Consider the following 15,100-nt stretch of genomic DNA (forward strand, 5'->3'; position numbering starts at 1 on the left):
TCATTGGCAAAAGATATATTGAAAGTATGAGGTAGAAATATATTTTAATGTGACAGAATATTTTAAAAGTTCACCAGTATGGCTTCACATTCCACATTGCAATTAGCTTTCATAAACTACCACTTGTCAAGATTGTTGTATCTAAGAATAATATCCAGAAATTATCAAAAAAGGCTATTAAAAATACTCTTTTGTATTCCAACACTATATCTGTATGAGACTATTTTCTTCATATACAACAACCAAAAAGATATCTTGTGACAAACTGAGTGCAGAAAGTCAAGAGAGTCCAGCTGCCTTCTACAAAGTCAAGAATAAAGAGATTGGCAAAACTATAAAATAATGTCACTCTTCTCACTAAATTTATTTTGAAAGTATTTTTTTCATAAAAATGATATTTATATAAACATATAATAGGTTTATTATTGTTACTTTTAAATGGGTTAGTAAATAATTATTTGCAATTTTGATCAGTTTTAATTTTGAATACAGTATGTATCAATAGGTATAACAGACATAAATTATAATAATTTTTAAGAGCATAGGATTTTGAGATTAAAATGTTTGAGAAGCCCTAGTAATAATTAGCACTCCTGAGAAGTGATAAAGTCATCTCTCTTGTTTGTCTGGCTGGCTCTCAAACCCATGTTGTTTGCACAGCAAAATGTTATGTCCTTACTCAAAAGTCTCACCAGTAATAAAATGGTAAATAAAATTGAGTCCCCAAAGCTTTATTTTGCAAGAGTTTTATTTTTCATGATATTTAAGATTTTTTTAAAAAATGTATTGATTTTAAAGAGAGAGAAAGGAGGAGGGGGAGAGAGAGAACAAAACATACTGATTCATTGTTCCACTTATTTATGCATTCCTTGGTTGATTCCTGACCATGGATCAAACCCGCAATTTTGGCATATAAGGATGACACTCCAACTGAGCTACCTAGCCAGGGTCTGTTTAAGTTTTTTGATGTTTAGATATTTCTTTGGTGAAACACAGTTTTCGTCCCTAAAGCTTTAGGACCCCATTAGGGATTCAAGAGGACTCTTTGGCTATGGAATAAAAATGAACTGATGTTGCTCAGTAATCCACTTGTGCCAGGAGTAACAATTTATTGAGTTTTGTATTGTATATAAAGCCCAAACAGTTGGGAGATGTTTTTTATTAGATTTTACAAGACAGCAGTAATTCTCATTATTTAGCTCCAGGGCTGTTTCCCATCCACTTGGTGTGGAACCTCAGGAATTAAGGCTATGTTCTGGGGGGGCCTGCTTTGCTGGGGGACATCCTCAAGAGGAAGTCCTGCATGCCCCTCCGCAGCACTGCATTCTCAGCCACCTCCCTGAGGCTTCTGTGTAGTTTTTCCATCTCCCTGTATTCACTTTTGACGTCTACAGAGGAGCAGAAAACACACATCAGGAGTTAGGGTCCTTGTCAAAAACGTCCCCATGATTCCCAGAGGATCATGTGATGACCTGAGTCACTTGTCCCAGATTGTGAGATCTGGAGTAAAGCTTCCAGATCAGATCATCCAATTGATTTGTTTTTATAAATAACCTGACCAACCCTGGCATTCTTCCTCTTACTGTAAGGCTTATCTCAGCAGGGGGGTCACTGTCAAACAACAAAACCTACCCAGAAAATAAGTCTGGGTCTTTACTGGGGCCTCACAGGAGCTCAGCAGAACAGGCAACGCTCAACACAAGAACTCCCCTTAGTGCTGTCCAGGCGGTCCTCTCCTTCCCCGGTCCCTCTCCTCCCAGCAGTCCCCATTCTAAGTGAATTTGCTCTGTTTCAGCTTCTAAGGTTCCATCCTGTGACCTGCCATCAAATTCTACCTTGTGATGGTTAACTTTATGTTAACCTGTCTAGGCTACAGTGCCCAGATATGTGGCCAAACATTATCCTGAATGTTTCTGTGAGCGTGTTTCCAGATGAGCTTTCCATTTAAACCGGTGGACCTTGAGTCCAGCAGATTGCCTTCCTTTGGCTCAGCATTTGAAGGCCTGACTGGAACCGAAGGCCTGCCTCTCCAAGCAAGAGGGCCTTCCCCGGCTTTATTCTCCGTAGCATGTGTCACCCTTCAGCATGCCTCACATTTTGTTTATTGTTTGGCTTATCGCCTGCCTTCTGCCCACTGGGCTATAAGCCCTGCAAGCAGAGATTCTTGTCCGTAGTGGTCACTGCTGTGCGCTCCACACCGAGAACACTGTCCAGCACTGGACAGGAGGAGTGGAGTGAATGCACACTGTCTGGTCTCACCAGTCAGGGAGCATTCCAAGCAGGGAGCTTTAGACCTCTTTGGCACCTGGCACAGCATTTCCTACAGAGTGTGGATTTGCTTTGATGGTCAAGGAAAGGGAATGGCCTTAAATTATGGCAGGAGCAATTTACATCAAACTCAGGGGATCATTTTTGGTGTGTTCGACTCAGACAGTGGAAGACCTTTGGTGTGCTTAAACGAAGACACAGTTGGTTGACTGTCATCTTAAAACTAGCTCTTGTGAAGGTCTAGACAGAAGGTCATGAGAGAGTCCAGTAAACTATGTGGAAGGGTGTTATATCTCTTTCCCAAGGGAACATTAGGAACAGGACAGATGTTTAGAAGTAGCAGTTGTGGCTTTTACTTTGGAAATAGCTGACTGCTTTGACCCTGACACACCCAATGAGATATAGCAGAGGCATCAGATCTATTGTTTCTCCAGCAGGTGACTATGTACATGGCTTAAAATTTAAAAGGCACAACATATATAGAATGCAAAGTAAATCTCCCATCACCCCTGTCCCCCAGTTTCCTCCCTTAGGGGCCACCAGTGTGACCTTTTTCTTGTGTATCCCATGGAGACTTCTATGCATATACGTACCGTATTTCCCCATATATAAGATACACTCTTTTTGGCCCTGGCCGTTTGGCTCAGTGGTAAAGCGTCAGCCTGGCGTGCAGAAGTCCCGGGTTCGATTCCCGGCCAGGGCACATAGGAGAAGCGCCCATCTGTTTCTCCACCCTTCCCCCTCTCCTTCCTCTCTGTCTCTCTCTTCCCCTCCCGCAGCCGAGGCTCCATTGGAGCAAAGATGGCCCAGGCGCTGGGGACGGCTCCTTGGCCTCTGCCCCAGGCGCTAGAGTGGCTGTGGTCGTGGCAGAGCGACGCCCTGGAGGAGCAGAGCATCACCCCCTGGTGGGCAGAGCGTCGCCCCCTGGTGGGCGTGCCGGGTGGATCCCAGTCGGGTGCATGCGGGAGTCTGTTTGACTGTCTCTCCCCATTTCTAGCTTCAGAAAAATGCAAAAAAAAAAAAAAAGATACACTCTTTTTTGAAAAATTTGGGGTCTAAAAACTGGGTGCATCTTATATAGTGGTTGTAGGGTTTTTTTTACTTGCATTTCCTGCTTTTTCATCTGGATAAGGAGTTGTATGAATTTTATGATGAATAAAACTTGAGTTCAAAAACTTTATGTAATACATTTTCTTTCAAATTTCAGGCCCCAAAATTAAGGTATGTCTTATACAGGGGAGTGTCTTATACATGGGGAAATGCAGTATATATTGCCTTTTTTCTCCCACAAATGGCAACATACTATACATTATTTCCACTTAACAATATATTTTGGAGATCGTTTCATACTGCTACTCCACATTAAGCTACTTTATTCTTTTTAACAATTGTACGGTCCTCCACTGGTTGTGTACCTGTTAACCAGTGCTCTACTGAAATTCGAGTTGTCCCAATATTTGACATCATAAGTGCTGTTGCCCTGAATAGCCTTGTCCACATGTCATTCTGCTCATGTACGAGGATGTCATAGGGTAAATTACTGGAAATAGGATTGCTGGGCTCCAAGATAGGTGCATTTTCAATTTCGCTAGTAATTGCCCAATTACTTTTGGCAGCAGTCTGCATTCTCCAGTTTCTGCCAGGGTGGGGGCAGGGGGAGCGTGTTGGAGCCCAGAGCTTGAAAGGGAGATGGGTGCCTGCAACAGGGCACGTGCAGCTGCCGTTGCCGTCCCAGGACCCTGGTGAATGGAGAGAAACTCTTTTCCACCACTACCGGAAAATGAAGCTTTCCACGAGGAGGTATCAACTAAAAGATCTGGTTTATGGAAACAGCAGGGCAGAGTTATGGATTTGAATCTACCGCTTGCCAGCTATGGATCCTTGGGCACACTATCTCACCCGAGTCTCTGTTTCTGCATCTGCAAAATGGAGCTATAACATCTACCTCTGAAGGCTAACGTGAGGGTTTGACGAGATGTACACATAGCCCGAGTCCAATGCTTGGTGTCAGTCACGTGCTCAGCAAAGGCTGAGGCAGTCATAATTGTTGTCATCATCTCTATTCCTTCCCCTGGAAATTCTTCCTAACTGAATTTATTTAAATCCAGTAAACAGCCACTACAGGGGAGGAGAGAGGTCTGCAAGATAATCACCCTTTATGCAAAGGTTTTCTGTATTTACCTGCAAGCTCCTTGTAGAGACCGTCGCCCTGGGATGAAGCAAGGGTCAACATGGTGGCGATGCTGCCCTTCACCTTCTCCGTGACCCCATTCTGTACAACAAAGGATGTTCATTCTGTTAGGATGGCGCAGCCCAAGGGAAAGGGAAGCTTATGGAAGAGGCCCCATCCAATTCCCCAATCACAGTGCACAGACGAGGGTTGCCAAAGTCAAAGTCAGGTCCAAAGCAGGCCGCTTTGGAGTCCACGGTATGGCTCAGGAGTCAATAGGGCACCATTTTTGTGGGGTTCCCCATCTCAGTGTCCCCTTTCCTGCCTGTGGGAGAGATGGTGCTTCTGGTGCTGATGGACAGACTTCTGGTGCTAATGAGGGTTCATGGAAGAGGGCACAGCGACCACAGAGATGGAAAAAGAAGGATGTGCTGGTCATTATCCCCTCATCCTATCACCATGTAGTCACTGGATACATGTTCACTGAGTACCTGCTTTGTGCGACACACCACACTTGACATTCCTGATTTTTCTTCCCAACTGCCTGAGAGGTGTCTTCTTGCTCATCTCAATCCTTCTGTCACCTAAAACCATGTTCCCTCATCTAACTAACCACCTGTTGCCTCCCTTTGAAAAATACCTGCGTCTCTCCTCTCATCTGAAAGAGATTAGTTTTGAACCTGGATTTTCTGACTCCAAGTACTGGGCTCTTCTCTTCAATATTCAAGGCCTAAAACCCTCAGCTCCAGGCTCCACTCTAGCTCTGAGCTAGTAACTTGGGCCCTCTGGGCATCAGCTTTCTGTCTATAAGATCAGGAAATGGGAATGCTCTGTGATCTTGCCCAGTTTCAACTTCCTACACTTATATTGTTTAAGAGAGATTTGTATGTGGTCAATGTACTAATCATTTTTTTTTTCAGTGGGATTGCTTTCTTGGGGCACTAGAAGGGCAATTTCTACATACCAAATGAGGAACTGGACTCTATAGTCTGGCCAGTTTCTGCATGTGTTTGTAGACTAGGATAATATGTTAAACAACAGAAAGTAAATTACTGCTGGTAAACCAGACTACTCCAAGAGAAATTACATGCTTTGTATTGTGGGTAAATGTATTTTTCCAAAACTGCAGTGGGAATGGGGGGGGGGGGCAGAAGCAGAAGCAGGTTGGAGATGTTTCAGGAGGTAGGGTGGTTCAGAGTTGGACATTGGACATAAAGAGCCACTAGCTAGGTTCCTCGGGAGGTCAAGCGAGCGTCAGCTAAGCCTGGACTGATGCCCTCATATAACCAGGGGCCAGCGGTGGCTTGGACTAAAACAAAGAAGTTCTATTACTTGGGTAGGGGAATGGCAGGCAAAAAGATACAGAGAACTTCGGTTCGAGGAAACTTTTAGAAACTGTCTTCCAGGATAACCAGAATCAAACCTAAATCTATAGGTACTGTAAGTGGCTGACCTATAAGAGTTCACTGTCATTTATTTGTTGCTGTTTTATGTAGATAAGACATTTCCCTCATTTTTTTTTTAAAAAAAAAAACCATCCACCCTGGCCGGTTGGCTCAGCGGTAGAGCGTTGGCCTGGCGTGCGGGGGACCTGGGTTCGATTCCCGGCCAGGGCACATAGGAGAAGCGCCCATTTGCTTCTCCACCCCCACCCCCCCTCCTTCCTCTCTGTCTCTCTCTTCCCCTCCCGCAGCCAAGGCTCCACTGGAGCAAAGAATGGCCCGGGCGCTGGGGATGGCTCCTTGGCCTCTGCCCCAGGCGCTAGAGTGGCTCTGATCGTGGCAGGGCGATACCCCAGAGGGGCAGAGCATCGCCCCCTGGTGGGCAGAGCGTCGCCCCTGGTGGGCGTGCGGGTGGATCCCGGTCGGGCGCATGCGGGAGTCTGTCTGACTGTCTCTCCCCGTTTCCAGCTTCAGAAAAATACAAAACAAAACAAAACAAAAAAACATCCATCTTGCCCTGGCCTGATAGCTCTGTTGGTTAGAGCATCATCCCGAAGTACAGAGGTTGCTGGTTCAATTCCCAGTCAGGGCACATACAGGAACAGATAGGTGTTCCTGTATTCCTCTTTCTCCCCCTCTCTCTCCCTCTCTCTAAAATCAATAAGATCAACATTAAAAAAAGATACCATTGAAAAAAAAAATTTTTTAAGCCATCTTGAGATTATACTATTTTTGGAGATGGCAGAACCTGATTACTTCATCCCAAATCCCTGTGGCCTGTGGCTATACCTTTCTGCCCCGGTTTTCTAATCCAATAAATGAGAACAATAATAGTACAGTCATCTCTCAGTATCCACGGGGGCACTGGATCTAGGATGACTCCCCCCTACACACACACAGATACCAAAATCAAGTCCCTTACATAAAATGGCATAGTATTTGCATATAGGCTACAGCAGGGTACACCACACATCACTTCGTTCACATAGATTTAGTGTAGTGCTCGGCACATGGCAAAGTCGAGTTTTGCTCTTTGGAACTTTCTGGTATGTTTTTCCCTGAGTATTTTCAGTCCGTGTTGGTTGTATCTGTAGACATGAAACCTGCAGATATGGAGGGCCGACTAGACCTACCTCACAGACTTGCTGGAGATGAAATGAATTAGCGTACCTGAAAAGGTTAGGATCCCATCTAGATATTATAGTTCTACTGATGACTTACGAAGGGGAGAGAGGCAGGAGAGGGCTGGAGGGGCTGCATTTCTGAAGTCACGGCCCCAGAGAGGGACTGACTCCAGCATGCAGTGGCAGTAAAAGAAGATTGCCCAGCCCCAGCTGGCCCCCTCTCCTGGCACCATGGGCTGGTTGGACCCACTGGGCAGAAGACATCCAAGCTCTACTTGGCCCAAACAACTACCACTTCTTTGGTCTTCTGTGCCGGCTTCCTCTACTCCCCTGGGGGCCTTAGTGGGCCTGGAATTCAGGCTGTGGATATGGAATACCTTCAGCTGCTGAAACTGGTGCTGCATCCTCTCTTGTGCCCTTTCAAACATGCCCTCGGCCACCTGCCGGTCCACGCCTCTTCTGATGACATCCTTCATCCTCTCACATGCTTTTCTGCCAGTGATCTGAGCAGCCTCTGGCAAAAATGATAGTCCCAGTTACATCCACCACAGCAAGGACTTGGCTTAGAAGTCTTTAGCATCAGAAAGAAAGACAAGCAAACAAACAATATATATGCACACATACATATATATACATACACATACACACACAGATATTTATATACATAGCACTATTTTCCATATGATGGAAATAGTGTAATAGCATGATACAAAAAAATTAACACTCTCAATATTTATGTATCAATTATTCAGAAAGTCTAATGAGTATATTAAGCAAACGCTTACAAAATTCCAACCCCTTGCCTCCCAGAGAAAATAACTGCACCACCAAAGTGAGAAGACTCTATCAAGTCAGTTTACAAATACTTGAAAGAATAAGAATGAGAATTGGATTCTAGGTTTTATAGTTTAACTAGCTTTGTGGAGGGGGGCAGCAGGGTGTCGGGATAAAGGGTGGGCAGAACAAACTGGTAACACACATAAAAATGGCTCATGAATCACCTTTTCCCACGCCCTACAATGATTTGGTTTTCGTCTGTGGACCAAGAGTGTTACAGGGTCTTAGGATGCAGGAGGACACGTTCTGTGCGGGGAAGGGAGCTGCAGAAAAGGATGCTAAAGCAGCCACAGAAAGAGGAGGCAGAACACTGCCCCCAGAACCCCACCTTCGTAACAGGGCTGCAGGTCGTTCTGAACAGAGGTGCTGAGAGACTCATAGATCCTCCTCTTCCTTCTGAGGATGTGACCCTCCAGGCCTCCCAGGATGGCGCTTATCTGAGAATCCACATTAACAAAAGGCCCTGTGTGACAATTCCTTCAACAGAAATAGGCCAGCAGTTCCCGTTCATAGTCACAATTCCCTCTGCCTTATATTACAGCTGGCTGTTCACATCCCATCTCCACATCCCATCTTACAGCTGGCTGTTCACATCCCATCTCACAGCTAGACTGTGAGCCTCTCATTGGCAGGAACTTCGGGTTAAGCATCTTTATAACCCAAAGTGCTTCCCATTGTGCCTGGTACCTACAAACATCCTGTTAAATATTTGCTGAGTTGAACTCTGGCAAGTACAAGGTGCTGAAACAGGCCCTTTTGGGGGGCCTTGGGGGAAGAACAGGCTATTTCTCTAGTGTTGCTATGTGATTTGGGCTAGGCTCATACTATAGGCTAAATATTTGTGACCCCTCCCCCTGTTTATATATTGAAATCCTAACCCCCAATGAGATGGCATTAGGCGGTGGCCCACTGGGAGGTAATGAGGTCACGAGGTGGGGTTCTCATGGTTGGGATTATTCCCTAGAGAAGAGGCTCTAGAGAGCTCCCTCGCCCCTCTCACGGGAGGTTACAGTAAAAAGACAGCTATCTTTGACCCAGGACATAGGCCCAATGAGATACTAAACCTCCTGCACCTTGACTTGAACTCCCAGCATTTAGAACCATGAGAAGCACATCGCGTTGTTTCTAAGCCCCCCAGGCATGTAGCGTTTTGTAATAGCCGCCCTGGGGACTCAGACAGCCTGGAAGAAAAGGAGCCACCATCGAAAGCCTTCACTACTCAGAACTCAAACATGACCTGCAAAGTGTAACACTTCTCTGTGCTTCACTGCTTCAGATAATATTTCATAATGTTGGCAAAAATGCTAGAGGTTAGCGAAAATGTTACAGACGGATTCAAATTTTTAAACATTTAAGGAGTCCTTGAAGAGTCTTGCTGGGAACCGAGTGTACTTTACGACATCAGCGTTTCCTGTGGGCTGTGGACAAAGCCTGAGTGTGTCCTCCAGCTCCACAGCAGTCTCAGGACCACTGCTCCCTCCCCACCCCACTGGGTTGTGTATGTCACAGCTCCTGCTGTAAGACCCCAATACTGCAGAGGAGCAAGTGGGGAGCAGAGCGACAGGATTCTCCCCAAAATCCTGCTGGGGAGAAAGCCACTACCCAACCTCACTGCTCTCTTCACTGTATAAGGCTCTTACCTCCTGGATCAGGAAACTATTTTTGTAGCTATCATATTTCCAACCATTTCTTATCCCAATTTCTGTCATTTTCTCCTGGAGAGAGTGCTTGAAAGCATCTATGTGAGGCATCAAAGCTGAGCCTGTGGGTGGTCCAGCCCTACATAAGAAAGCAACATAGGATGTTAAGAGATAACAGTGGCCATGTGAGGCTAAAACCAAGAGGAGACTAGCTGGTATCCTTTTATTCACTTTTAAGAGAAGGGGGATGTTGGTCAAATAAGTTTGTAAATATGATTTATAGGTTTGCTCACTTATAGTTTGCACTGGATGTGGGGGACAGGCTGTAAGCAGGCAGGGTTGTTATACCCTAAGGCAGGGGTCCCCAAACTTTTTACACAGGGGGCCAGTTCACTGTCCCTCAGACCGTAGGAGGGCCGGACTATAAAAAAAAACTATGAACAAATCCCTATGCACACTGCACATATCTTATTTTAAAGTTAAAAAAAAAAAACAGGAACAAATACAATATTTAAAATAAAGAACAAGTAAATTTAAATCAACAAGCTGACCAGTATTTCAATGGGAACTATGGGCCTGCTTTTGGCTAATGAGATGGTCAATATCCGGTTCCATATTTGTCACTGCTAGCCGTAACAAGTGATATGTGCTCCTCTCACTGACCACCAATGAAAGAGGTGCCCCTTCCGGAAGTGCAGTGGGGGCGGATAAATGGCCTCAGGGGGCTGCATGTGGCCCGCGGGCCGTAGTTTGGGGACCCCTGCCCTAAGGCTTAGTTTTAAGACTAAGCCTTTCCAACCCTAAGTGACTTTGTATCAGAGACTTTCTTGTTTGTATATTGGATTAAAGGTTTTGATTTCTACACTATAAAATGGGGCAGACCGGGAGCTTGCTCTCTCTCAGTTCCTGAGATTAGCATTAGAGAGGAGAGCAGAAAAAGGCCACGTGGAGGAGAGGAGAGGCAGCCAAGATGGTGGAGTGCTGAAGGAGAAGCCAGTTTGTGCAGAGAGAAGGAAGGAGATGGGGAACAGAGGTGAATAAAACTGGTGAGGTATAAACCTTTGATTCTAGGAAACTCGGATAAGTCAGTGGCTTTGGGAGCCCTAAATGGAAAGGGAAGTGTTTTCCCACTGTGTATATTTCTTGCCTGCCGGGTGCAAGCTAGGATTAAAGCTAATGGCCCACCAGTTCTTGGCTCCGTTGTTTCATTACCATCTGTTCGAATCAAATGTGAACCTGCATGGGCCAGGTAGCTATGATGATGGCCGTGGCTATTGGCTTTACAGGGAACAAGACCTGATAGTTATTATATTCCTATAATGTGCCAGGCACTGTGCTGCACCAGCCCCTTGACCTCAAAACCTATGAAATCTGTGTGCTGATGCCCATTTTACAGGTAAGAAAACCAAGGTTCAGAGGAGATTGCTGATGTGATCAAAACCACACAGCTAATAAGTGACAGAGCCAGACTTTGGACACTGATTGGTTTAACCTCAAAACTCAATCTTTCCACTGCCCAGCTGTTTCCACATGAAAGGGTGGGACTTGAGCTATATCTTTAGAGATGGGGAAGATTTAGGGAAATGGAAAGAAGGAGGGGTTATTCACCATTGGCACAAGATAGTGAATGACGTTTCAGCATATCCAGGAATAAGAAGCAGCAGGTTGTAGAGGAGAGGGCATAAGCTTGAAATCCTAGCTCTTTACTGATGACCTTGGGTGAATCTCAGTTTGCTCACTTGCAAAAAGACAGAAACCCTTCAGAGGGTTATTGGGAAGATGCGATGAAAGTGTACATCCAAAGTACTTAGCATGGTTCCTGGTACATCTCAGTCGCTCTCTGGTCCCCTCCAGGCTGGCTAAAGCAGAGGACACTGGGCCACAGCTCGGGGACAGAGCAGAAAGACCAGCTGGAAGCAGGTGGAAAGTCTTGAGTGCCATTCTAAGGAATTTGGAGTTTATCCTACAGACTTGTAAAGAGTGGGCGGGTAGGGGAGGGCTGTAGGTGGAATGGCATCATTCCAAAAGAGTTCAGAGGAAGGTGGGGTGGGGTGGGGGGCACCAAGTAAGAATCAAGCAAAGGTAGAATGGTTCTGGCAGCAGCCCATGGTTTGCCAGGTGAAATGCTAGGGGCAAAGGAGGGAGACTGGCATGAGGTAGGAAGATTAGGAGACTGTTTCTGCTGGTGGAGAAAAGGGCTGGCGGTCAAGGAAGCGTGGAAGGAGGGGACACCATGAAGGCACATACCCCTCTCCCATGCCACGTGTGTGACCACGCAGTATGTTGAAAACAAACACAGAGTCCTCTGTGAGTCCCTTCTCTTTTTTGCATTTAGGGAAATTTATGAAGGCCATGTGTTTGCTTGACTCCAGACTCTCCAACCAAAATACCCTATCCTGGGCTTAGATCCATAAGAAAATTTATCCCCTGCTGCATGTAGGAGATATTTGAAAAATACTGGGAATCATAATATTAGTCTGAAAGCAACATCTCCATCTGCACTCCAGGTCACCCCGGGAAATTTTTAAGTAAACCAAACCAAGAAGGCTTTTGTGCTTTGCCAGAGAGTAAGCTTTCCTTCTCAAGTTGCAAGCTACTCTTTACACTTCCAACTCCAAGGACCAATTCTTAAAGAGGAGACTCTGGCCCAACATTCTTCAGATGTTTGTTCCCAAAGGAACAAGATGAAAGATCCTTTACCTAAAAATGCCTCCAAAGACAGGATCAATCTGGTCATAGATGGGCTGAGTGAGAGCTTCGTTCAGATCGATCCTTGCGAGAGTCCTGGAGGCAAAGACGCCATTTTTCAGGCAAACAGCTTTCAGAGTCTGATGAAAACCTTGGTTTCCTCTGCTCCTCTAGATAAGTAAACAATAAGTAGAGTTAGTCAGCATTAACTAGAATGTCACAGGAGCAGAACTGCATGGCCTTTTATTACCAAAAATCACAGTAGCAGCAGCATAATCTTTTAACATATTACTAAGCTAGACAGAGAGAACAGCCATCATGCCTTCAGTCAGTCAGGTGCCCCTTTCCTGGGTTTCCAAAGAGCCCTGTGCTCACTTTGCTCACCACTCTTCTCAATAAGTTCTGTATTTGTCTGTCTACCCATTAGGCTCCTGTACTAGACCATCAGCTCATTGAGATCAGGCAGTCTCATCTGATGATGTCTCTGCCATCTGGCAAGGGCATGGGTACTGCTTGATAAATATTTGTTAAATGAGCAGTTATTAAAAGAAAATGTACTACGACCCTACTGGGAGTATCTATTTCAGATTTTTGTGAGCACGGTCCAATTTTTTATACTTTTGTTAAATATTTAATGAAATGCAGTTTGATCTGTATATCTTTGTAGTATTTATTTTCTAGAAAAATAAGTTCACAAGTCAGAGGGAAAAAAATATTATAAAGCTAGAGCTTTAAGAGACATTAATAAATTTAATAGATGATGATCCTTAGTAAAGAGAATACAAATGCATTTGCATATTTGCACTGACCAAAATTTCTGTAAAGGGCTTAGGGATCACTATTCAATGATACATATCTTAAGGGAGTTATCTTTCAAGTGAATGGCTGTGTATTATGGTACAATTGGAATCATTCTCATTCTCTCTCTCTCTCTCTCTCTCTCTCTATTTCTCTATCTATCTAATATTCTTTCCTTTTCACGTAATATTATAACATGAGCATTTCCTTAATTCATAGTAAATACTCTGAAAAAAATATTTGAATAACCACATAATACATTCTGTGGATATGTCATAAGTCATTTTATTATTCTCTTGTTATTAGACAGTTAGGTTATTTTACTGTTACATAATGGTGTGATGTTAGCATATAAATGTTGGCCCAAATTTCTGATCCCAAAGGAAAGTTGCTCATCAAAGAGGAACACCTTGGGTATGTTTATAGTCACAAAGAGAAAAGCCATTAAAGGTCTGATGAGAAGGAGAACATTTCATGGAATGAAGACGGAGTGAAGGCCTGAAAATGGTTGACATACTCCTTCCTTTGACAAGTATGTGGTCTCCACTTCATGCCTTCACCTTCTCAGCACCCACTTGCTCATTCACTTTTTGTGATCTGGGATCTTTTACTCTCATATGAAAACAGTTTTCCTCAGGGTCACTTAGTTATCTATTTCTCTGAAGCAAACTACCCCAAACTTAGTGGCTTAAAACAAGTGTAAACATTTATTATCGCTCACAGAGTCTGTGAGTCAGGAATTCAGATGGATGTTGGCTGGCTGGTGTTTCCCAGTTCACTGGTGGCCTGGCAGTGTGGCCAAAGTTAAAAGGCAGATAAGTGCCATGCAGACAGGAGACCAGTGCACGATTTAAGGTCACTGAGAACAAGTGTATACCACTTGTGCACACCAGGCTCAACTGGTACAGCGCTTACTTGCAGCAAGAGGAAGAAAAGTGTGCACAAGATCCAGCCAGCCCCTTGCAACACCTGGGTCCCCCATGGCCAACGCATCTGCTTCACAGCCAATGCAGGTGTGTAGCTGCACACAGCCCACTTTGGGCTGCAGTAGAAGAACTCAACCCATCCCCATGGACCAGACAAATGGAAAACTGGGGGCTTGGTTGAGGCCCTTTGATGCCTGCTCTAAACAGAACAAAGGAGTTCACGCTGAGCCTGAAACAAGGAACACTATACCTGTACAAGCAGTAAGCCCAGCACAGGCTCTGTGGGCTCTTAATCTCCTGATAGGAAGCGTTCCAGGCCCAAAACCCATTCTAATGTGGCCAAGTGGGGGTCAAAAGGCTACACGTACTACATGGCCTTTTCCAACGCTAGCCAGTTCTGGCTCAGGGCTTCTCCATAAGGTTCTGCCCAGTGTCAGCTAGAATTATGGTCACTGGACTGGGGCTAGAGAAGCCTTCCAAGAAGGCTCATTACAGGGCAGGGAAGGTGGTGCTGGCTATTGTTGGGGGACCTTGCCCCCTCTCCATGTGGACCTCTTCACACAGCTGCTTGATATCAGCCCAGAGAGTCTGGCTTCCCACCGAGAGAGTGGTCCAGAAGACCAACACTGAAACTTCAGTGGCCCTTGATGACCTATCACACACTGTCCCTTCTGCAGCACTCTGCTGCCCACGGCGACCAGCTCTGTCAGATTCAGTGAAGGAGGAGCCTCCACAGGACAGGACTACCAGGAGGTGAGGCTCCCTGGGGCCGTCGTGGAGGCTGCCTATCACAGTCACTGATGGATTCTCTCAACGGCCAAATCCAACTGCCTTTTTCTTACCCTAATTTTCCTTAACCCCTCAGGAGTATCTGATAATCTCAATAACTGATGTGTGGTCATTCTTGCTTGGTTTTCACTAAATCTTTACACTAAAAATAAGTATAAAAAAATAAGCATTACACAATTTCCTTTTCCTATGATCTCTCAGACTAACCTTTCTTTGCTCCCTCGCCTGGCTCCTCTTCATTCTGCTCGCTAAACATGGCCTTTGACGTCATAGCATATTATTGTCCTTCTCTCTACTCTACAATGCCTTCCATTCCTGTAGATCTGAGTATCAATTTCTCTCGGGTGACTACCAAATCCTTACCTGAGGGGTCAGAAAAACCTCCCCAAACATCTCAGATTTTTCCCTGGAAAGGGTC

The 15,100-nt window shown here is 45.1% G+C and overlaps 1 protein-coding gene across 6 annotated transcripts in view; it reads right to left on the reverse strand.

Annotated features, from left to right (window-relative positions):
• Positions 1-752: 752 nt before the first annotated feature.
• The window catches only part of NUGGC (nuclear GTPase, germinal center associated), a 55,061-nt gene continuing 40,713 nt past the window's right edge, over positions 753-15,100 (reverse strand). For 5 of the 6 annotated variants that reach the window (XM_066278583.1, XM_066278584.1, XM_066278587.1 and 2 more), the window contains 6 exons: positions 12,182-12,339; positions 9,482-9,620; positions 8,170-8,278; positions 7,382-7,518; positions 4,450-4,540; positions 754-1,388 (listed from right to left, as the gene is read on the reverse strand). In XM_066278583.1, the coding sequence (XP_066134680.1) occupies positions 1,249-1,388; positions 4,450-4,540; positions 7,382-7,518; positions 8,170-8,278; positions 9,482-9,620; positions 12,182-12,339 (774 nt within the window). In that variant the 3' untranslated portion in view covers positions 754-1,248. Of the gene's footprint in view, positions 1,389-4,449; positions 4,541-7,381; positions 7,519-8,169; positions 8,279-9,481; positions 9,621-12,181; positions 12,340-15,100 lie in introns of all 6 variants that reach the window. The other variant, XM_066278585.1, reaches the window with a different exon arrangement.

This window comes from Saccopteryx bilineata, chromosome 1 (genome assembly GCF_036850765.1).
Source record: "Saccopteryx bilineata isolate mSacBil1 chromosome 1, mSacBil1_pri_phased_curated, whole genome shotgun sequence".
NCBI classification, from domain to species: Eukaryota; Metazoa; Chordata; class Mammalia; order Chiroptera; family Emballonuridae; genus Saccopteryx; species Saccopteryx bilineata.